The sequence below is a fragment of the Chlamydotis macqueenii genome, chromosome 3, assembly GCF_036417535.1.
Source record: "Chlamydotis macqueenii isolate bChlMac1 chromosome 3, bChlMac1.mat, whole genome shotgun sequence".
In the NCBI taxonomy this organism is placed as follows: domain Eukaryota; kingdom Metazoa; phylum Chordata; class Aves; order Otidiformes; family Otididae; genus Chlamydotis; species Chlamydotis macqueenii.
The window spans coordinates 91,103,459-91,126,905 of NC_141558.1; the positions used below are offsets into that span (position 1 = coordinate 91,103,459).

Sequence of the window (23,447 nt, forward strand, 5' to 3'; positions counted from 1 at the left end):
GAGAGGTAGAACAGCAAAATCAAAAATGACGAAAGGAAGCAAGTATGAAATTCTTTCTGAGCACTTATTTGCATTCCTTTAGGTGGCTAGCAGCTGAATCATGACCACAATAATTTCCTCTTTCTCACTTGGCTGTGCAGTTCTGCTCTGACTTCACAGGCCTGTCCAGCTTGCTGGTCTAATAGGCACCTTTTCTTCCCCACTTAATGGTTTAGTTCTCCAGTGGAAACAGAGGAGGGTGGGGACAGAAGAGGGCAAGCGGATGCTACTGTTTGCAGGGATGGCATGCTTTTCTAATTGTTTTACACCACCTTATGAAACCACGCTCTTCTGGTCTTCAGGTCCCCGTAGAAGGCAGGAGGGGATCAGACAACGAGTAAAGAGAAATTCTTGTTTCTGGACAGGTTTTCTGGTTCCTTCTGGAACACTGTTTCTTTGGGGACGTTTGCCTCTTAAAAGCTGGGGTGAGGGACTCTAGAAGCTCATATGAATAGTGACTGGGAATGCTTGGGACAGTCTGGTAAGGAATGAAAGCAAAAGGAAGGTTATTTATGTACCTTTTCTGCCTTGGTCCTGTCCCCAAAGAAGCCCATAAATGATCCTTTGGCACTGATTTTGTAATTCCATGGGGTTCTTTTTCTTCAACTGAATAACTGCTGGCTGTTTAAAAAAAAAAAAAAAAGAGTTTAATGCTTCTCTTTCTTTTCAGAACCACAAGAAAAGAAGGTTCTTGGTCACCTCCAGCAGTGGAACTAAAATTCATCTCTCCTTTTGGAAGTCCAGTGGATGGAACAAAAAGCAAACAGAAAGAAACTGCAGAGGCAGCAGAGAAGGCTCTACGAAAGAACAAAAAAAGACTGTCTAATTTTCCAAAGCCAGTTGTGCGCCGGAAGATGCTGTAACTCTTTTGTAAGTTTATGATGTACGCCGGTGTTTGTAAAGTCATCAGCATTGTGCGGATTAGCAAAAAAAAAAATCTAATTTGGAAGAGATAATTTATATAAATTATTGTAAAATTTCATAAACAAACGGTCTTCAATAAGTAACTCCATATGGAGTGTGATTTCCTCAGTCAATGCAGTTTTCTATTTTATATTAAGCCTTCATACATTTATATAATATGTAAATACAGCTTATTTTAGGAATGTTAAATAAAAATGTGTACTTCACGATATGCTTACTGTCTGATAGCTTCTTGAGGAAATAGTGGGTTGAATGGCCTGGAGCGCTCAGCAACTTTAATGTTGGTTTGCAAGATTATTTTGAGCCCTCACAAGTGAGGCCAAAAGCTTTCTAGTCTTTTTAAAGTTTGCTTAGAACTCCTGTAACAAGTAAAGATTTAGAACACAGTAGTTTAAATTTTGGAAATTCTGTTTGATCTCCTGGCACAAATAATTGGGCTCCCAGTACAAACTGGTAACTTCTTACATTCACGGTTATCTTACACTGTATTGAAGTCAGAACATAAGCAATGGTATTTTAAGCTGTGCAATATTTTTTTTTTTTTGGTATTTGTTTTAAACGTTGGGAAAGCTGCTCTTCAGTTCATAAAACTAGATCGCACGTTGGATGATTCACTGTTTTTACAATGTGTTGTCAGCCAAAAATTAACTGTAGAGAGGGTGTGATGCTTACAAGAGCATATCAAATTGAAGGGGATGTTACCCACATACTTTGAAATTGGGGAGACAATTATTTTTGTAAGTTTACTAGGAATGCCACTGTAGTTGAAATAATTGCCTGTAAACGTATTTTGCAGTATTTGAAGCCTGCATATCGCAGCACTGCAAACCTGAGAGTAAAGCCAACATAGTAATCTGAAAAAGGTACAAAAATGTACAGAAATCTTAGTTACAAAGCACATTTTTGAGTAATTATTTCATGAATAGTCGTGGTTCATGGAGTAAATGTTCCTATAAAGCTTCAGTTTGTAAAAATCAATTCAAGAACCTATTCTTCTATTCTTTTAAAAGCAGGTATGGAAGTATTCTTTTGATGTGCAGTCGTTTAGACAATGGATTATTTTTATGTATGTTAATTTATATGTGGATGCGACTTTGAAGACTGCAGAATGGTGAAACCTACATTAAACTTTCCACTTAGTAAAAACTACTCCAGGTACTCTAAGAAATAATTTGTTTGTTCTGTTTCTGGAGTTTTTTCTGGGGCTGTGATTTTTCTGCCTCAGAACCGGTCATTCTGGGGAATGGATGTGGCATGCACATGGATATTGTTCTCTTTGGAATATTGATGGCTGAATGAAAGCTTAAATAAAAAAAGCCAAACGTTGAGAGGGGAAGGTGGCAGCACGAGTGAGACCTTTTCAGTCAGATCAGTAATTATTTGTTCTTGACTATTTTGTACTTGAACTGCAGTATAAATACCATGAAAGAGGAGGAAGGTCTAGCAATGCTTCTGTTGCTTACAGTATGGCTTTTGGTATGGAAATCAATTAGAACAAATGAAAACATGATATTAGCTGATTTAATTAATAATTTATAGTGATTTTTAGCTTCTGTATTTTTTAACCAGCTCAGCTGCATTTCCCTCATTTGGCAGGGCTTTGGAGAAAAAAAGAAAGCAATAGCAATAACAAGAAAACTGGCACGGGGTTTAGTAACTTCCTAAAGGTTTATAATAGTCCAGTGATTTTTTTTAGTTTAAAGGAGTTTTAATCCAATTCTATGTTAAAATGTTTTCCTCCATTTTGTGTTTCAATTAACTTAGGTTCAGTGCATAGTTCTTTGGTGCTGGGCAGTTACCCAGGGAGCAGTTGACGAAGAACGGGCGTGTAAGCGTAATGCGTAACAAGGGACGGGATTTGAGAAAGTTGAAGGACATAGAAGGAAGCGGAAGCAAGACCAGGCACTGGCGGTGTTGTTGTTGGAGCCTGAGAAAAGGAAGGGAAGCTAGCTAACAGCATCAAGATGGCAACTCAAGGATGAGTTTATAATGAAGTGGAGAAAATAGATTGTACTTGTAGTCGCGCTGCAAGTATGTAAAGGCTAGAGTGGGAAAGATCATTTCCAGAAGGGTGAGAGAGAGCCGGTGCACGGTCAGTGCTTCTTAAGGGTGAGGAGGAATTGGGAAGGAGACTGCCTTTTAAAAGACTGAAAGGGCTTGGGGGCGGAGTGGCTGAGCAGACTAGGAGTCTTAACAGAGAATTGGAGGTGTTTGCGCACATATCTGAGGGGAAGATAATATTCATGGTGCCAGAGAAGGGCACGAGGGGCCCGTGACAGCAGGAGAAGGTGATGCATCGGTGTGGATGCGTGCAGAAAGCTTTAGGGGCGTAGAGCGGCAATTCTGTAGTGATCAAGATGAGAGTTTCCTAGGAGCTACTTGGTACAGTTCATCACGAAACGCAGCAATTCTGAAGTTTCTCTAGAGGAAATTTAATTCCTTGAGGGGTGTGTGTTTTTATCCCCCTAAAGAAAAGCTGGAATTTCTCAAGAGTGTTTTGCTGCATCTGCTTTGTTGTAATGTCAGAGAAAGTTCCACTGGAAGACTGACTGCCTTGAGATAACAGACTGTCACCTTTCAAAAAGAATGAAAAGAGGTGTAATGGCAGATTTTACTTACAGGAAACACAGAGATTGAGGGCTGTTGTTAGAAGGTAATTTGTAAAATAAATAAAAGTTGCAGTAGCAGTGGTTCCCTGAGTTACCTCAGAGAGTTAACACCAATGTTCCTAAGACTTTCTTCTTTGAATGTTTAGAAATTAAGGCTAAAGAAAGTATTGATTCCAGGTTACAACATGAAGGAGAGTCAAAGCAAATCCACCTTTTGATAGCCACTTAGTGCTTAAAGCGTTAACTGATTCCTATTGACTTAATTCGTTTGCCTTAATACTTGTACATGCCCAGTGTGCTACTAAGGCCACAGGTAACGCCGTTCAAGGAAAACTCCTCGGGTCTGAGTGTCCTTCCCTTTTCTGACACCATTAAAAAGCTGGTTTTCAGAATACGTTCCAGTCTTGCGCTTCTGCAACCACTGCTGCACGGCGGTGCTTGTGTATGCGTTTTCTTGCTCATCTATGAGGAGGATGCACTTGGTTGTTTACTAGAGAGAGGTTTTTTCTGATCTTGGTGACGGAGTGCTGGAGAACGCCCGGCAAGGTTATAACTGCTCTGCTGGCGTATGGTGAGACCAGCTCAGGGAAGAGGTAGATCCGATGATCGGATAGGGTGCAAACAGAAGTCTGGTGTGTGTTGTGTGCAAAGAGCTCTTCAAAGCCCCGTGGAATTGGGAAAAGAACAAGCAGGAGCAGGTGAGACTAGCACGAAGTGTCACTTCCTTCCAGGATCTTTCCAGGTGCAACTTTAGAAGACCGAGTGGTGTTCAAATTAACAAAAATAGAACCTGTGACTCTGCGGAGCTGCTTATGGTACAAGCCATAGTGGATCCTCTAAATCAGTGTGGAACCAAGAGCTGATGTGATGCAGCTAGATTTACAGATGAACCCTGAAATGATAACTTGTCGCAGGTGTAATTAATTGATCTCTAACATGAGAACCAAACATTAGGTTTTAGTAAACGCTTTGTAACAACTGGTCAAACCCTGATCTTCCTTTACCTACCATAAAGTGAGCTGATCTTTAGTCTCCGCTGCGCTTCCTCATGCCACTCTTGCGCAGGGCGTTGAGAAAGGCTTTCCAGCACCTCAGCAAAAACACAAATGCTTTCTTCTGTACACCTTTATAGCGTATGGAAGTACCTTTGTAGTGCCGTACCTGTTCTGTACAGTAGGAGCGATGTTTTTAGCCTTGCAGGACAGCTTGTGTAGCTGCTGGACCACTCCATCAGCATCCTTCTCCACTTGTAGTGCAGTGGATCCTCGCGCTGCTGCAAAGAAGAAAGCTTCACTCTCGTGCAGTAGTGCCTTCTGTCGACAAAAATGCCACCCTGCTTACTGAAGGCTGCTTGTGATTTACTCCTGTATTACTCCCCTTAAGAAAGAGCCCTTTGTTTTCCCTCACCGGCCTCCCCAGCGAGACTGATGCAGGGATGCCATTTGTCCCAGGCTACGCAGCCTCTCACTCCCTCTCCCCGCTCTCTGAGGGAATGAGGGAGAGAGAATGCACCAAAAAAGCTTGAGGTTTGAGATAAGCGCAGGGAGAGGTCATTGGCATTACCGTTCGGGGCAAAACAGACTCAACTTGGGGAAAACTATTTCAACTTAATAAAACAGAAGTGGGATAATGAGAGAACAACTTCTGCTCTCCTCCTGGGCTTAATTTCATTTCAACTTATCTTTACCTTCTAGGCAGCCTGTTTCTTCTTGTTCGGTACTGTCCATCTCATTCCGCTGGTTTCTTTATCCTCCCTTTAAACACTTCCAGCAGCGTAAAATCTTTCTTGAGCTGAGGTAGGAAGAGCTGAACGCTTCTAGATGAAGATGTGTAGGTATTTTTACAGCAGTGTCACTACGTTTAGCCTCGCGTGCAGATTGACTGATGAGTTAGTGAAGAAAGAGGCTATGGCTGTTGCTTTGCTGGTTGCCCGTTTGCACGGCAGTGATTTCAGTCACTGTATGCGGGGTAACACTTGGAAGTTGTATGGCTCTTTGAAGAGCAGTGTAGAAGTTGCTGGAGTGACTGGGATGGGAGGTAACATTGCAGACAACAAGGTGCCATGTTCTGGTTTCTGCTGGAAATTACTTTGAAAAACAACATCTTATGTTGGCATGAGGAAAAAAAAAAAGCCAACAGAGTCATAAAAAGCATGTGTTTTCCTCATCAAGGTTTTTTGTACCTTTGGAAAAAGAGCAGCACAGAGGCTAAACTTTGTCCTCTCTGCTGGTACAAACTCAGTTTGTTATTTAAAGTAATACTTTTGACAAGTGCACTCTTCTGTTTTGACGAGGTAACTGGTTTTAAACTCAATGTTTTTATTTCTTGTCGTAGAAAGCTAAAGTTTTGGCGACATCTGCTTCTGGTTTTCCTGGGTTTACTCCTCAGTCCGGTCTCAGAGCCAGCCTTCCCACCGCACCCCTAGCAACTCCCTTGGCATCTCCAGGAGGAGGATCAGTTACTCCTCCTCTGCGCGCAGAGGAACCTGGAGTATCTTTCAGGAAAGAGAGCTCCAATGAAAAAATGGACTGTCGAGGTAAGCTGGGCTGTGGTTAGTGATTTCTACAGCTAAAGGCTTTTTGGAGTGTGATTTGATTTAGATGTTGTAAAGGTTGCCAAAACTCCTCCTGTTGAGAACTGGAATTGCAAATCAGAGCAGCAGGCTTGAGTCTGGTCAAAAAAGCTTGCGCTAGACCTTCTGTAACATCACGTGCCTGCAGGAACATAGTGGTCATAACTACCGGTGACCTTGGCGGTTTTTCCTCGAGTGGTGTTAGGAGCTGCAGTAGGGAGTACATGGTATGTTTCTAATGTTGCATTCAGTGGTGATCGGAAAGGAAAAGCAGCATTTTGCTGTCTGCAGTTGGATCACCAGTTTGCCTGTGATTTGCCTGATACTAAAGATGGTGAATGCAATCAAGAAGCTGGCCAGATTGACATTGATCCTAAGAGAAAAACAGCAATCAGTCCCAGCAAAAGGGCAAGAAAATGGAAAAGTATATTTTTCCATTCACTAAAATGGTTGTCAAGGATGAAGAGGTGCAGCCAAGTTGCCAACTCCTCCTACATCTGCCAACTAAAAGAAGGCAGAAAAAGAAAGAGGAGTTTGTCAGAAGTTGCAGAAAGGTGTGACCTTGATCTGTGGTTTTTGCTGTCTGAGAACGAGCGGTGGATGCGGGCAACGTGGGAGTCCCTGATGGTGACTTGACTGCTAAATCCTTCAACACGCACCTTCACTCACTTGTGTGCTGGAGAGCATCCTTGAATCGGCAGGAGAGCGCCCTCAAAAATCTGGGCCTGTAGTGTGTGTTGCAAATGTTTTTGCAGTTCAGGTTGTCTGGCTGCTGTTGGCAAAAGCCCGTTTTGGAATTAGGTATTCAAAAGGCATCTGGAGATGATCCTGGCTCTAGCTGACAGCCTGCTCTAGGTGACCCTGCTTGGGGTCTCCAGGGGGGTTGGGCCAGACGACCTGCAGAGATTCTGGACCGCCTTTCTCTTCATTGTGATTCTGTGATTCCAGAACCCGTGCTGGGAGGGCCCAGCACTCTGGTGGCATACCTGCGCAGTGGCATTCCGGCGTGGTGTGCTGGAAACGTCTTGCTGGCTGCTGCCTCCCGCTCTTAGGGAGGCTGCGTGCGTGTTTTGTACTGAGACACTTGGCGCCTACGTCTGTCTGTCCAGGTGCGGCAAGCCACGTGAAAAAGAGCGTCATTCCAGGAGGGACTTTAGGAACTTTTGCTAGCTTAGCCACGTTAGACTGCAGCTCTTGAATGAAAGTCTAGTCGATTTAGAGAATAACCATAGGAGGTAGCTGGGTAAACTGGCGCTAGTGTCAAATTCTGATCTGTGCTGGTTTAGTTTTATTTTTTTCCATTTCAAGGGAAACCAAACCTATGGTCTGCATCAGATACAGGATCTTAGCTGCTGGGGCCTGTTGGGATAGAGAGCTGAAATTCTTTTTTCTTCTCACCTTCTGCTGTAGATCTGTGCTTCTCTGACAGCTTGTGGAGCTTCCGTGCAAACTCTGCACGACAATCTGTAGGCTGCACTTGAGTGAAATAAGGCTGATAGTGGAGTTTGGACACAGATCGCCTCTGTTATGCTAGTGGCCCTTTAGACTAAAAGTTAGGTTTTGGATTAAGCGTAGGGGTTTTGCCTAAACCGTCAGGGGGAGGCTTTCTGCCGAAGTGGGAAAGAAATGACCCGGTGGTACTCACTAAAGCACCTGCTAACTCACTCGCTAAATCCTCTTTCTGCAGGAGTGACGTACGGCAAAGTGCCAGTTCGCTGAACCGGACTGCTAAGGCGCAGAAAGGGTCTTTTCCATCTCCGCTGTTCCAATGCTTGTGAGTTGCTTCCTGTTTTTCTGGGGAAAATGTCATTGACTCAGTCCTTAATAACAACTCCAAAAGATCTATATTTGTCGTCTCTAAAGATGTAAATAAGCAAGCGGATGCTGTTTTTCTCAAAGGAACATAGGTTTTCTTCCATTTCTTCTTCTCCTCTGGCTTCTTCCCGCTCTCTGTCCTGTTTCCTTAGGAAACGTGATCTGAATAGCATCACACCGTGTTGTCCATGCTCTGATGACCAAGCAACGCTTCCCTGAAATCCCTTTAGCTTCCACATCTGTCAGAATGAAAGAATGACGCCTGTCAGGTGCAGCCTTTCTCAGGGAGACAGCGAGTCTCTGTGTTGGAAAGGGAGTTGCCAGTTGATGGACTGTGTCTTGGGTGGTGTCTTTTCTAAATGTAAAGGGCATTTTAGGTCTCCTTGCAAACAGAGTGTGTGGTTTCACACATGTATGAGCTAGCATGACGGCGTACTGCCGTAAGATGGAGACGGACGAATTCCCTCTCCTTCTTCCCAGTGTGTTGGCCTGCCTCCTTCCTTGTGCCGTCTTTTATGCTTGCTACTTCTCTCTGCAAGCCAGTTCAACTTTCTCACCTGGTGGAAAACCATCTACTTTTTGGGTTAATTTCTCATCTGCTTAGGGAGTGAGCTTGGCTCTGAAAGTGTTCAGGTCAGTGCAGGGTAAGCCAGAGGAATACAGGAGTAGGACAAAGGAGCAGCCGGCGAGACGGGAGGCGTCGGCAAGGCCTCTCTTTTGGTGGCAGTGAAGTCCACGTGTTTTGTGATGTCCTATCTTCAGCTGCGGCTGACCATATGTTCAGCTTTTTCTTCAGTAAGCCCATAACATGGTTGGCCTTTGAAAGTGATTTTCATGTACTACTGTCAGTCAAACCTGGCATCCTAGAACTCTGCCTCGGCTGTACGTGATTCTGCTTGAACATGTAATTTCTCATTATAAGTATATATTTTTTTTGCTGGGGCTTTATATCCCAAAATCCATCATCACTCTGTGACTAGTGGCATGTTCCTTTCTTTGGAAATAGGTGACGATGTTTGGAAGTCGTACGTACCTCGGGTGAAGAAGAATGGTAGTTTTGGCAACTTGTCCACAGACCAGTTTGGTATGGGATAGAGCTGGGAGGTTGCATTCTGGTTTGCTCCTGAACACGGAGGAAGCCTGTGGTGTTTTCCCGTAATCTGGTTTCTAACAGCCAGAAAGAGGAATGAAATTGTAGTCATTGTTTTCAAAGAGAGCAGAAATGCAGTGAGTGTGGGCTGTATCTCTTAGAGGAGAGGCTTCATGCCTTTACCCTATCTCTAGCTAGCTCTGTTCCGACCGGTTTGATTTCCCAGTAATCCTTGGTTTAACCTAGCAGAATGATGCAAGTAAAGCATCCTCATAGCCAGACCACTGTATAAATGGTTCATAGTTTCTTATGGATTTTACTGTCCTAGTTCCACATTGCCAGGCCAGATGTCTAGACAACAGATGTTTAAAACGCCTGTGGGCTTACTAGAGGAAACCTGGGCGTGCCTGACGCTCTAGCATGACAGCGGGAACATCCATCTCCAGTAGAGTGCTTGTGATGCGAAATACAGTAGATTCCAGTGCCCAGGCTTTAGAGCATAACCTTTCTCCACAGAAGTACAATTCATATAACCTGTGTTTATTTGGAAACATTTCCCTTCCGTAGCTTGGTGCTGCTCCCAGAGTGTAGTCTTCAAACCTAGCTGTAACCTCCTGTGCTGTAAGGAGCTGACTTTGTGATGTCTGAAGGAGTAGGCAGTTAGAAGCAAACATTTACTGGTGATGGTTCAGCTCTTGAAAGGGTGTAGGATTCTCATTGTATTTTGTCTGCTGTGTTTAGGAGGAGCAGTTAGAAGCGATATTGTCAGCTGCTGTCCAGACAGGGTCATTAGCACATCTGACTGGATGCATTCAACACTGGACATGTGAAGGTAATGCTTCTTCCATTGTTTTTCTGTTCTTTATTTTGTAGTTTGAAATGGCTGATACATTCCTTGTTTGTTTTCTTTTTTTAAAGCGCGGCCAAGTTCTGCTGCTAATTTACGGTTTGTTCTTGAGTGGACATGGAACAAGGTGATCAACACAAAAGATGAATTTGACCAGATCTGTGAGTACTAGTGTAGTCATTGTGCAACCAGAAAATCATGCTTCCTGGTTGAGCTTATTGGGTGCTCTGCGGGTACATGAACTCGCACGCGGTTCATTAAGTGTCCTGTGAAACTCTGAAATTGCTCTGCAGGCTAATGATCTCCTATTTATTCTTGAGCAGGTGTTCCGCTGTTTGATGGCTTGTGCAACTTCCTTGGCCCTCAGACATTGCAGTCTCTTCAGCACTGCCAGTTGCTTTTTGGCAACCTCGGCAAAGTCCTAAACCATTTTCCAAGGGAAGCACTGGAGCTTACTGGAAAAGGTTTGTGACAGTATGGCTAAATCTTGGGTATGTTTTCTTAGGACCTGGAAAATTGCTTGGGTTGTAATTGTGGAAACACGAGCTGCTGTTGTTTTGGATGACTGGAAGAGAGTCAGCTTTAGGTGGGAGAAGGGGCTTAAATCTGAGAGGTTGGCACTAGCACTGCATGCGCAGTGAGGGCAGGGAAATGGTTTGTTGTGGGGTCCGTGCAAGTGGGTAGGGGAGGCCACATTCAGCAGGAAGCCCTGTAAGTGACTGGGTTGGAATGACCGCAGCTGAATGTGGTAATGCTGAAAACTGTTCTTTTCAGTTCTTAGCTAGCTATTTATAACTGCAGGCAAATATTGTATTGCAAATTGCTTAAAAATATCAAGGAAGCATAGGTGAGCCACTTGTAAGTTACTTGAGTTTCTGTAGCTTTTTAGACGATGGATTTGTCTTGGGATATTGCGGAAAATAAAAAGGCTATCCCTTTGCTATAGTAAAAATCTCTGCTACGTGAGCCACAAAGGTCTTATTCATGAGTGTATTTAATAGTTCAGGCTTTGTTTTCTTTTATTGTAACCTTTAGTGAATCTGGTTCTTTGCAGGGGTTGCTTTTTGTTGTGGTGGTGATGGTGGGTTTTTTCTTCACGTAAGAAAGTGATAGTGGAAAAGGCAAAGATTTCTGCCCTGACATTTTGGTCCTTTCTATTAAGTCTGATGAAGAAATGAAAGGAAGTGCGTAACACACATGATCTTATGCTTTTTTTTTCAGGTTTTGCCGACTTGACCAATAAGCAGGTGGTAACGAGCCTCATGTCTTTGTACGCCCTAGTGGTCATCTGGTTCTGTCAATCCGGTCTCCTTCCAGAGGGTTTAGGTAAGCATAAACTCTGAGACGTTTGTAAGAGGGAGGCTCTCCAGTAAGTGATTGCTCTGGACACATGCTTAGCCGTGCCTTGGTAGATGTTTCATCAAGAACAAGTCGTGTTGTTTCACGGGTGGCATATGCTGAAGGTCTCTTGGTGAAATGGAGATTGTCCTGGTTTTTCAATTACCTAGTGTAGAATAATGCAAGCAGTTCCTTTCCTGGATGTTTCTTAGCAATAGCCATAAGTTTTTGCCTTCAAGGACCTGGTTGTGTCCACAGCTTGAAGCACTTGGGATTTTAAACACAATACTATTAAACAACAAATCCTGGAATGCTTCTTTTTAGAGTAAACGCATGATGCGCGTGTTTTGAACTTTTTACTGGTTGCTTGAGGAAGAAACGCCCCTTGGAAATAGTTCTTTATTTGGATGGATTATCAGTTCTATGGCCAGCCTTAATTGTTACGTGACATGTTTAAAAACCCATTCCCTTCTTTTAAAGCTGGAGGCTTGCCTCTGCTTCTTGATGCTTAGCTTGTATGATCTTTGTCTTTTTAGTGAAAACATTTCTTTTAAAAAAGCAATATGACTTGTGTAACTTGCTTTTACTTTGTTGCCTGTAGATGATGCTACGCATTTCTCTAGACCTTTCTACAACTATGCTCTGCTTCAGAGCTACTACGCTGGTCATCGACAGAAACTTGAGCGTTTGTCGAGGTAAGACTTAGAGGAAAACTCCAGAACAGTTTGAGTGCCAGTTCAGAAGTGGAAGTGAAGGGCTTTTGTGTCAACAGCTGTATTTGCTATGCTCAAGGCGTTGGCCGGCAATGCTCTTGGCTTCAGTCATGCCTGTGTTCTGTTGAACGCAGAGGTGGCTTTCCTGTGTTAAGATGTTTGTATGTACATCTGCTTAGTGACATTGGCTGGTATCGTCATTCTTCTGTAGCGTACTTAATTCATTGGCTAATCAGCATAATTTGTTCCTGCTGCAAAAGATCACGTGATTCGGTTAGGATCAGTGGTCTCCAGTTCAGCAAAGCAGGGGACTCACAGAAGAGTTCTTTTGGACAAAGAAGAAAGTGGGTTTCCAAAAAAAAAAAAATTGCCTCTTCTATTGACTAGTTCTAGATGGTAATACTTGTATTGGCCTAAATTCCATCCTGACAAGTACATCTGTGTAGTTCAACTAGCATGCAGGTGATACGCCTTGGATTAGGTGATCACAGGTTTTTCTTCAGCAATGGTACTGAAAGCTAAAGAAAGACCTAAAGGAGATAAAAACCTCAGCCATCCGTAGTTGTAATGGCACGTGTATAGAAACATAAATGCTGCTTAAGATGATCCTAAACTTGACCTGTGTGCTCAGCTGCCTGGAAGTATCTTTTTTTCCGGGAACCAAAGTGAGATGCTGAGAACAAAACCTGCAATGTCCGTTATGTTGTCTCACAGCTGTGTACGGGAACGCTCCAATTGGAAACGTTAGATTTGTGATAAAGAATAGACGTGGTGTTTTGATACTGTTAACCTTTCCTCTGTTACATGAGAGGAGAGCGGTTATTTTTGGCACTTAAAAAACTTTGTCTGCACTTTGTGTTTTGAACTCCTTTCATTATGTAATAGGAACCAAAGAACACTTTTGATTGCCTGTGAAATGTCTTCCATGTGCATTTCAAGTCCTAACTGTGCCTTTGTATGTTTGTTACTTTCTTTGACTTGTGGGAGCTTTTTTTTGTTGTTGTTTTGACTGGAGGAAATGTGTTCCACAGAGAGGCTGGAATTAGTGTGTTACTCTGTCCGTATCCTTGCAACCTTCTGTTGCAGAGGAAAATGGGATTCTGACTGCCTGATGATTGATGGAATGGTGTCCCAGCTGGGAGACCAAGTGGAGAAGCTGTGGCGGAGAGATGAAGGAGGAACTGGGAAATATCCGCCTGCTAGTTTACACGTGAGTGCTATGTTCCCTGAAAACAAAGACAACCAAATGCTCCCAAGCCGCACCCAGAAGCCAACAATTGATGAAGGACAGGAGATGTAAAAAACTTTTCCTTTTGCATTTCAGGCACTGCTGGATCTCTATTTGCTCGAAAGCGTTGAAGAAAGCGACAAGCATGCGATTGTATCCTTCCTGGCTGTTTTTATTGCAGCTTCAGTATAGGCACATAAGTGCTCTTAAATGTTTGTCACCTACGTAGTCAATACCATCTTGGAATGTGTGCTTCAAACACAATGCAAGGGAAAACCTGGAGTTTGGAATTAAGTTGTAGATAGAAGCGTTGTTTTCTTTCTTTGTCCTGTGGCGTGGTTATGATCTTTTAAAGTGTTTTGTTGCCAAGTCCTTTCTGATACGGGGAAACAGGTGTGCTAAGCAGTGTTAAAGCTAAAAGCTTCCCGTACCTTTTCTCAAAATTTAACCCAGGTTTAAATTTTTTTAAAGCAGCCATACCTGTAGCGAATGGCTGCTTGCTGGAGTGGTGCGCTACCACGTGGTGCTTCAGAGCAGAAGGATTTCTAACAGGGGTATACCAGTGCCTGATTCTTGCCAAAATCATCCGTTTTCCAGCACAGCGAACAGCGCTGGCGTTTCTTCTGCTAAAAAGTGCAGGCACACAGAATAATAAGGAGGGAAAAGAGAAAAGTCATTGGGCAGAAACTTAACTCTGAAGCTGCTGAAATAGACAGGATTGCTTGTGCTGTTTGCTGCCTAAGCCGAGAGGGGAGCGTAGAGAGCGAGGGGTGTGAAAATGGTTGTAGCCCAGAGCTGTCTTCTTAGAACGTGTCCCTAGAAGCCGATGTCAGAAAGGGAAAGCGACACTACCATTGACTGATGTACCAACACTGGTTTAAATGCAGTTGTAATCCTTCTGAGCTAAGATGGCTTGTAAGGAGACCATAGTTTACATTGGTGTATGTGCTGAGGAAAGGAGAGAAAAAAGCAGGTATAGAACTGGCTGGCTTTAATACTGAAGCACTGGATGTTGAAATGTTCTGAATGTCCAGGCGGTAGCTCCAGTGACTAAAGAGGGAGCCAGAGTTTAAAAGGGAGGTATTGACAGATCTGCAGGCCAGCTTTTTGCATGCCTTAGAGAAAGCAAAGAGTATTTCCTTTTGGCTCTTTCTTCAGAATGCATTTTTGTGGTTAGGACCTGACCATCTTCAGGTTAGAAGAGCTTAAAGTGGCAAGACTAATACCAGAGTATTTTCTGCTTCCTGCCAGTTTTATATTCTTGGTTCATGCTGTTTTTCTAAATGGAATGGGATTACTTTTTGGCCTAACAAGTTTATTAGCCTTAATTACTTGATATCAGACCCTGTATTTGCTGCTAGACATCATACATTCCTTTCCAAAACCAGCAACTTCAATCGACTTCTTCCCAGCTGCCTTTGGTATCCCTCGGGGTCTTGTTAAGCTGATTCAAGGTTTCTGGCTTCTAGATCACAATGATTACCAAGTAAGTATGTTGCAGGGTAGTTAGACATGCGTTACAGTACAAAGCGATCATCTCGTGTCTTAACTACCTTGACAGGAAAGGGATTAAAACAAAGAAGAAATCAGCTCTAATCAGCTGCTCGATACTTGAATTTTCAGAAATCAGTTTTCAAAACCAGTGGTTTGGGTACTTAAACCTCTGATCATAGCAGCAAGATTTGAGACAGGAGACAGCCAAACTGGCTTTTCAACCTAATACATGTTCTTGCTGATGCTGCAGGTTGTTCTTTGCCTGTCACAATGTTAATAGAATCTGTTTGTCTGGGAGAACAACTTCTTGTTTAGTGATGGGTTTAAGAGAAGTGATGTTTGTATGCAGAGACTTGATTCACCTCGAGAAGTGTGAATTGCTGCTTTTAAAACACTCGTTTTGTTGTGTCTGGCTAACTGAAGTTTTTTTTCTGCAAAGATTTCAGAATCTTTATTGACACGTCCTGTATTTCATTGGTTGTTATTGTGCATTTCATTAGTTAGTCATCTAAGTTTATTTAGCACACATTCAGCCTTACTTAAGCAACTTTTGGCTGTTTTTGTAGCATGCATGTCTGTAGAGATGGTAACAAAGCTGGTCTCTAACGTTTACAGAATGCGCTGGCCCTGCTCTGTCATCCGGCTACACTCAGACCTGTGTCATGGCAACACACGAGAATTGTTCAGTCCCTCATGTGCCGAGGAGAGCATAAGCAAGCCCTCAGCTACATGCAGATGATGAGGCCATCGATGTCAAGCAGTAGCGAAGTGCGGCTTTTCCTCAGTGTGTTGTTGTCCAATAGGTAAAGAAATCTGTCCCACCATTTTGGCCTCCAAGGGTCAGGAAAGGTGGAGAGCAAATGCTACAAATCACGGTGCCCTAAGTTGCCTTTATCCTTGGAATACGATAATTTTGGGGCATCTTGTTGGTTATCGTGCAGATATTCCTTTACACCTCCAACAAATTAATTACAGGTGCGTGGTGGAGGCTTGGAGTCTGCTGCGGCAACATACCACTCAGTTGAACAGAGACGAGCTGTTACAACACGTGTTTGAAACCTGTCAGGAGATGGGGCTGATGGGAGCCTTACTGAAGCTGCCTTTCACCAACGCTGAGCAGGTATGTGTGGACAAGAAAAGAAAGCTTAATTGTCTCTTTGAGAAGAGAAGAGGCAGAATCGTAAGAGAGTTTTGAAACGTGTGATTTCTCGTAGGAGTGTTTGGAGAAGTTTTTACAGACCAGTGCTGGTGGTCAGAATCAAGAACTTCTCTTAGTCCACCATCTGCAGCGTGCCAACTATATCCCAGCACTGCACCTGAATCAGTCAATGAACGTTAATCTTCTGGTAAGCGGACAAGTTCTGTCAAGTGTGCCAGTTTCTGTTAGGTGTCGCTAAGTGGTTTTCATAGCACTCAGTCAAAATCCTGCTTTGTGTTTGATACCATTCTTTGAAAAACTAGGAGTAAGTTTGTACACGTAAAGTTACAGCTGAACCTCAAAGTTGAACAAAATATTTCACTCCTCCAAAGCTACTCTGTGCCTTTCTCCATTAAATGTGACAGACCGTTGTTGACTCTACGTAAACGAGTTGGTTTGCATCTGAGGAGTAAACGTCTATCGTTTCTATCGGCCAGTCTTACCATTCAGTTATTCAGATGCGTCTGTTGTGTGGGGTCTAGATCATTGAAAGTTGTTTGTGCCATTCCTTTGTGTGGAATGAAGGGTATGTTGTATGTCATCTCTTGTATCTTGCACGCAACCATTTTTTCTAGCTGAGAGCAGCCTGGATGCCAGTCCCCACGTCAAGTTTGCATGTGGGTTGTTTTTGTTTTCTTTCCTCAAGTTACAGTGGGAGCTCTACAATTCCACAACTTCCATTCTGCCACTTTTAGGACAGAAATTCTGAGCTAACTTCTGTTTCTCAAAATAGCCAGATGAAATTTTGGGTTATGTGAACTTCTGTTATGCATCTACGATGTATTTGCAGTTTTCCGGAGCCATAGCTTTCCAGGGAATCGGACTCCAAAGCTGGTTTTGGAAGTGTTAGGTCCTGCATGTGAACACTTTCCTCCAGCAGGAAGGTGTGTGTAAGCAACCTTTTTTTCCTGGTTTTAGTATTCACATGGTTCTGTCCAGCAGAATTTGCAATTGTCCTGTGTATTGGGTCGTGTCGGACATTGGTGTTTCAGGAGAAACACGGGAACGCCTGCTGTTTCGTAAGCCGTTTGAAAACTGCAGGTGATAACAAGTGTATCAGAACAAGGCTCCGCCGAGTGCCAGAACTGTTTGAACTTCCAGTTGTCGGTTCTGGTGTTCCTTCCACTTTGCTCAAAAGAGCGGGTGAAACTGGGGTGTGCTGCTGGTTCCAACTTGCGCTGGATGTGTTTTACTCTCTCAGTAGAGGAAATTTATTCACTCCTTAGAAAGAGCAGAGCTAGTTCTGTGCAATGAGTCTCTTGTACTTGGTTAACTTTTTGCTTTACGTTTCTCCTTCATCAGCATGATCGTGATCCTGGCCTGAGAGAGAGAGTGGGTGTCAGAAATTCCCTATTAGACCAATATGGCAAGGTCCTTCCTAGAGTTTACAGGAAGCTGGCTGCAGAGAGAGCCAAGCCTTACCATTTGTCTTCACCGGCCTTCAGAGAAGGTAATTTTTAGGGGAAGAAGTCCAGTGGACAACCAGCCATCACTTTGATTCCACAAGGCTGATCTTTATTCCCTCTTGTTTTACAGTTGCAAGACCAAAGCCATTGTCAACAGCAACAAAACAAGCTAATGCAGGAAACGTGGATCCAACAGGAACTTTCATCAGTAACGTGTTGTCCAAAATTGCAGAAGTACGCGCAGGGAATGAGCAGAAAACCAGTTTCTCCCAAGATGGCAGGTAAGCAGCCTTTTAACCAAGTTTAGTCTTGAGCTCCGTGTTTGGAGAGAGCGCGAGAAATACGTGTGAATGATGTTAGTGTTTAGGAGGGAAGGTGCACCTGAGTAAAGCTTTGTTTGGCAGTTTTGCATGTACAATTGATGACCTTTAAGAACCAATCCATCCTAAGCAATATTTGGAGCGAGAGTTTTTCTGCTGTGATAACCTTATCTATGCAACTACAGATATTTGCGTGATGGTCCACGTGTTTACAGAACTGAAGGTACCTGAAACAAAACTGTGGTTACCATCAAGCTGTTGGTGTACAGATTTGGATAGACGTGCAAGTGTGATCAGAGAGTAATGTTTCACCACTTCCTGCCCAGTTTCTGCTTAGTTTCTGCCTTTTCTACTTGAAAAGAGGCAGCATTCTAAAGAGCGGAAAAGAGGCTAGTAGTTGCCTGGTGATTTTCCTGCAGGTGGTAGGGTCAAATCACCTGGACTTCTGGTAGGTTTGGACTTCAGGGGGATGAAGGTCAGTTACATTTTCCTCTTAATTCTCCTCCTAGAATTACAGAACCGCCAGGCATAACACGTCCGCTCCCCGATGCAGAGTTGCATGATGCATTTACTGGGAGACCAGTTACAAAACTATCAAGAGAACGTTCCAGGTACAGTAGATCTACAGAATGAATCCTTCACAAAGGTGTTGCTTCTCGTATACATGTATGTCTACGTACGCATGTGTGTGTATACCTCCTGTGTTTTCAAAGTGTTCTGTTTGCATTCAGTTTTGTATCTGTTAAAGAAAAGGTCAGCAAGTAGGTGGAGAAGCTGAAGTGGTCCATGCAGGGAAATGTAGATGAATTTTCTTCTGCTGCGAGAATTCCATTGCTTGTGCAACTTAAAAGTGGCTTACTGTTACCTTAGAGGCAGTGATTTAGGAAATCAAGGATGAAATGTGGAGAAATAATAAAAAAAAAGAAAAGAAAATATTTTTGTTAAGGATCCTGTCAGATGTCTTGTTCACAGCATGACTTTTTTCATTGAGTTATTTCTATGTTTGATTCCCTTAACAGATTGCTGGATTCAGTGGTTCGTCCTGTTCCTTCATATTCTGCAGCGCAGTCACCGTGCAGAGCTTCTACTTCATTCATGGCAGCCAGCCCATTGCGATCAAATCTGCATGCTTCCATCTCTCAAAGGAATTTTTTGGGAGTGTCAGAGCTGAAGTTACTAGAGACTCCTCTTGTGGTCAAGGTTTGTATTTTAAAAAGCCAGTAACAAAACCAACCAAACCAAAAGCCCGTCAGCTCCCTTTGAAAGGAAGCCACCAAAGGATTTAACATGAGCACTGTTGGATTCCAGTTGTGCAATATGTCCGGTATGCATGCGGTTACTGTATACGCAGTCCTTTTGGAAGCGGTACGTTGGGAACCGTCTTGAGGAGGGAAAGTTCAGTTCTAATTCAGCTGCAGTATGCTCTGTACCATTTGACTTGCATACCTGCGAGCGGGAATGTATATGCTTCAGTGTGTTAGTCCAGTTAGGCAAGTGACTGCTAAGTGATGTCAGTTAAGTGATGTCACTCTGTGTCCAGTTCAGTGATGGCTTTTTGCATTAATTTTTGTTATTAATTGTTAAGCTGTATTATCATTCACTGCCCTCAAACACTTACCACGCAATGAAATAACATTTGAACTATCTTGGTGCTGATCTTTTTGCCTTTTCCTACCTGAACAAAGTAGTTGTGACCCCTCTGAATGACAGCCCGTTTCTTCTTCCTTGGTACTGTCCATCTCATTCCGCTGCTTTCTTTATCCTCCTTTTAAACACTTCCAGCAGCGTAAAATCTTTCTTGAGCTGAGGTAGGAAGAGCTGAACGCTTCTAGATGAAGATGTGTAGGTATTTTTACAGCAGTGTCACTACGTTTAGCCTCGCGTGCAGATTGACTGTTGAGTTAGTGAAGAAAGAGGCTATGGCTGTTGCTTTGCTGGTTGCCCGTTTGCACGGCAGTGATTTCAGTCACTGTATGCGGGGTAACACTGGAAGTTGTATGGCTCTTCGAAGAGCAGTGTAAGAAGTTGCTGGAGTGACTGGGATGGGAGGTAACATTGCAGACAACAAGCTGCCATATTCTGGTTTCTGCTGGAAATTACTTTGAAAAACAACATCTTATATTGGCATGAGAAAAAAAAAAGCCAACAGAGTCATAAAAAGCATGTGTTTTCCTCATCAAGGTTTTTTGTACCTTTGGAAAAAGAGCAGCACAGAGGCTAAACTTTGTCCTCTCTGCTGGTACAGACTCAGTTTGTTATTTAAAGTAATACTTTTGACAAGTGCACTCTTCTGTTTTGACGATGTAACTGGTTTTAAACTCAATGTTTTTATTTCTTGTCGTAGAAAGCTAAAGTTTTGGCGACATCTGCTTCTGGTTTTCCTGGGTTTACTCCTCAGTCGGGTCTCAGAGCCAGCCTTCCCACCGCACCCCGAGCAACTCCCTCGGCATCTCCAGGAGGAGGATCAGTTACTCCTCCTCTACGTGTGGAGGAACCTGGAGTATCTTTCAGGGAAGAGAGCTCCAATGCAAAATGGACTGTCGAGGTAAGCTGGGCTGTGGTTAGTGATTTCTACAGCTAAAGGCTTTTTGGAGTGTGATTTGATTTAGATGTTGTAAAGGTTGCCAAAACTCCTCCTATTGAGAACTGGAATTGCAAATCAGAGCAGCAGGCTTGAGTCTGGTCAAAAAAGCTTGCGCTAGACCTTCTGTAACATCACGTGCCTGCAGGAACATAGTGGTCATAACTACCGGTGACCTTGGCGGTTTTTCCTCAAGCGGTGTTAGGAGCTGCAGTAGGGAGTACATGGTATGTTTCTAATGTTGCATTCAGTGGTGATCGGAAAGGAAAAGCAGCGTTTTGGTGTCCGCAGTTTGAGCTAGCTCAGTTTCAGGTTAGTCTGTTTGGTACCTAATAAGGTGTTACCTGACATTTTTTAACTTTAGGTTCTTGAAGAGAGTGCGGTTAAGCCACAAACATCAGAAGCAGCACCTGAAGCATCACCATGCAGGGAACTACACCCATCAGGCAGTCTTCAAGACAGCTGTGATACTCTAGAGGAACAGTTAGCCTGTGATTTGCCTGATGGTGAATGCAGTCCAGAATCTGTCCGGATTGACGCTAATCCGAAGAGAACAGCAGCAGTCGGTCCCAGCAAAAGTGCAAGAAAAGGGAAAAGCATTCATTTACTATTTACTGAAACGGTTGTCAAGGATGAAGAGGTGCAGCCGAGTGACCAACTCCTCCTACGTGTGCCAGCTAAAAGAGGCGAAAGAAGAAAGAGGAGTTCATCAGAAGTTTCAGAAGTTTCAGAAAATTCTGACCTTGATCTGCCTAAATCATTACTTCCTCCCACAGAATGTAAGCTTCCTGTTGCTCCTAGAAGAAGTGCTCGGAAGGCGGCACAACATCTCTTGGCAGGCACAGAATCCATCTCTAGAAGCCCATGGGGACAGGGCAAAATATTAAGAGCTTTAATGGACTATATTACAAGGACATGCCCAGTATGCAAGCCTTACTTGAGGCCGCAGAAGCCAATCCATACTCAAGATAATGAGTCTCTTTGAGACGCTTGGAGATAAATGTGCTGTGCCTCCTTCTGAACTAAAGCTGCTGCTAAAATAAAATGCGTTTTCCAAAGGACTGTGCTATGCAGATGACCAATATGAGAGACAGAGGGAAAAACGCAAGATCCTGTTACTGGCGTGTCCGTCCGTTCAGGTCACTCACTCCCTGGCTGTGTGTCGCCCGGCGTGGTTCAAGAGCAGGCTTATCCCCCAGCAGCCACTGGTGTGGTGCGCATTGCTGTTGAGGTTGGTTTAAATCCAGCCTAAAGCATGAATGATGAGTGAATGACTGGTCGCTGGCGTTTTGATACTACAGTCATAGTCCTAAAAGAGAATGAGAGAGAGAAGGATGCAGGAAGTAGGTGTGCGATTCCTGTGAACTCCGACAGCACGAGCACAGATGACCCTAGGAATCCAGGGCACAGGAAAACCGTTTGTTTTGGTCTGGCCTGTTGATCTCGCAGTGGCTTCCTAAAGGATGAGAACGGTATGGTGGTCTCAGCAGGATGCAACGGGTAAGGAGGCCAGGGAAGATTTTATTCAAGGAAGCAGTTCAGTTAAAGCCGTTTTAGCTCCTGCACAGTTGTAGACTGGTCAGTTTGCTTATCTCCCGTTAGCAGCATTCATGTAAGCGTAATGCAAATGACTGGCCTTTATCCGTTGACTGGTTTGAAGCATTGTCTAGATTTTAGCTACATTTGTGTTATGCTTTACAGTAAACACATGGCCTGCATGTTTTGAACTTTTTACTTGTTGCTTGAGGCAGAAACAGACCTTGGAAATAGTTCTTTATTTGGATGGATTGTCAGTTCTATTGCCAGCCTTAATTGTCTTAGAAGTGCTCACGTGACATGTTTAAAAACCCATTCCCTTTGAGAATTGGTGTTTTTATTATCGTGAACTTCAGCTTACGCTACATGATCCGAATTCTGCATCAACAGTGAACTCGAAATGGTACCTGAGACAAGCAGGAATTGAGTCTTGTGTCCCACATGTCTTTTAGCAAAGGGAGGAGGAGGAGGATTACATGTGTGTAATTCAACTAGCGTGCAGGTGACATGCCTGGCATTAGGTGATGATAGGTTTTTCTTTAGAAATTGCACTGAAACGTGTCGTAGTTCAGCCGCGATCAGGACCAGACTACGCAGTCTGTCTCTCGCTCCCCCCACCCTCCGAGAGAATAGGAGGAGATGATATAAGAAAAACAGCTCAAGGTTTGAGATAAGGACGGGGAGAAATCCTTAAAGTTACCGTCATGGGCAAAACAGACTCGACTTGGGGAAAACTATTCATTTATTTCTAAAATTAGCAGGAGAATGAGACAGGGAACAAGATAACCTCCCCCCGCCCCTCCCTCTTCCCGGGCTTAACATTATCTCTACTACCTTCCCCTCACGAGCGGCACGGGGTGGGGCAAAGGGAATGGGGGTCGCAGTCAGTTCATTACGCGTTGTTTTACGCCGCTGTATCATCGTCAGGGGAAGAACTCCTCGCATTCCTCCCCTGCTCCATTGTGGGGTCCCTCCCACGGGCCACAGTCCTTCGTGGAACTGCTCCGGCGTGGGTCATCTCTTCCACGGGGTGCAGTCCCTCTAGAACAGCTGTCCCAGAGGTCCCTCTATGGGCCACAGCCTCCTTCAGGCCTCCACCTGCTCTGGCGTGGGGTCCCCCACGGGCTGCAGGTGGACCTCTGTCCCTCCGTGGACCTCCATGGGCTGCAGGGGGACAACCCGCTCCACCATGGTCTTCACCACAGGCTGCAGGGAAATCTTGGCCAGGAGCCGCATTACTCCTCCCCCTCCTTCTTCACTGACCTTGGCGTCTGCAGCCGTTCCTCACAACAGGCTGGCAGACGTCTCTCAGGATCCTTTCTACATCTTATTCACTTCTCATCTCCTCTCCACTTCTTGCAGCCAGGCCAGGCCAAGTTGGGCCCAGTCGGCTGCCCGGCAGGAGGCCAGAGGGTGAGGCCTGCAAGGCCCATGAGGCTCGCGCCTCCCCCGCTCTGCCCCCCGCTCAGCTGCTTCACATCTTCTCCTCTTTTTCCTGTTTTCCCCTACTTAAATACGTTATCGCAGAGGCGTTATCACGGGACATTCTGCTACCAATTGGCTTGGCCCTGGCCAGCAGCGGGTCTGCCCTAGGCCCGGCCGAGTCCCCTGAACAAAGGGGAGCGACTTCTAGCAGTTTCCTACAGAAGCTACCACCTTAGGGCCCCCCTCACTAACAAAACCAGAACAAAACGAAAGGAAGACCCAAAGGATATTAAAAGTTCAGCCATCCGTAGT

General features: G+C 44.1%; 1 protein-coding gene across 1 annotated transcript; it reads left to right on the forward strand.

The window, feature by feature from the left end:
* The first annotated feature begins 5,479 nt into the window (after positions 1-5,479).
* On the forward strand, positions 5,480-21,159 carry LOC147601352 (protein ELYS-like). The gene is made up of 19 exons (XM_086744614.1): positions 5,480-5,629; positions 5,907-6,108; positions 6,396-6,568; positions 9,791-9,881; positions 9,968-10,057; positions 10,220-10,360; positions 11,118-11,222; positions 11,836-11,929; positions 13,034-13,157; positions 13,272-13,328; positions 14,518-14,661; positions 15,285-15,472; positions 15,645-15,789; positions 15,884-16,015; positions 17,170-17,317; positions 17,404-17,554; positions 18,613-18,793; positions 19,938-20,138; positions 20,539-21,159. The coding sequence occupies exons 1-19, from the start codon at positions 5,480-5,482 to the stop codon at positions 21,157-21,159; spliced, it is 3,138 nt and encodes a 1,045-aa protein (XP_086600740.1).
* Positions 21,160-23,447: the final 2,288 nt, after the last annotated feature.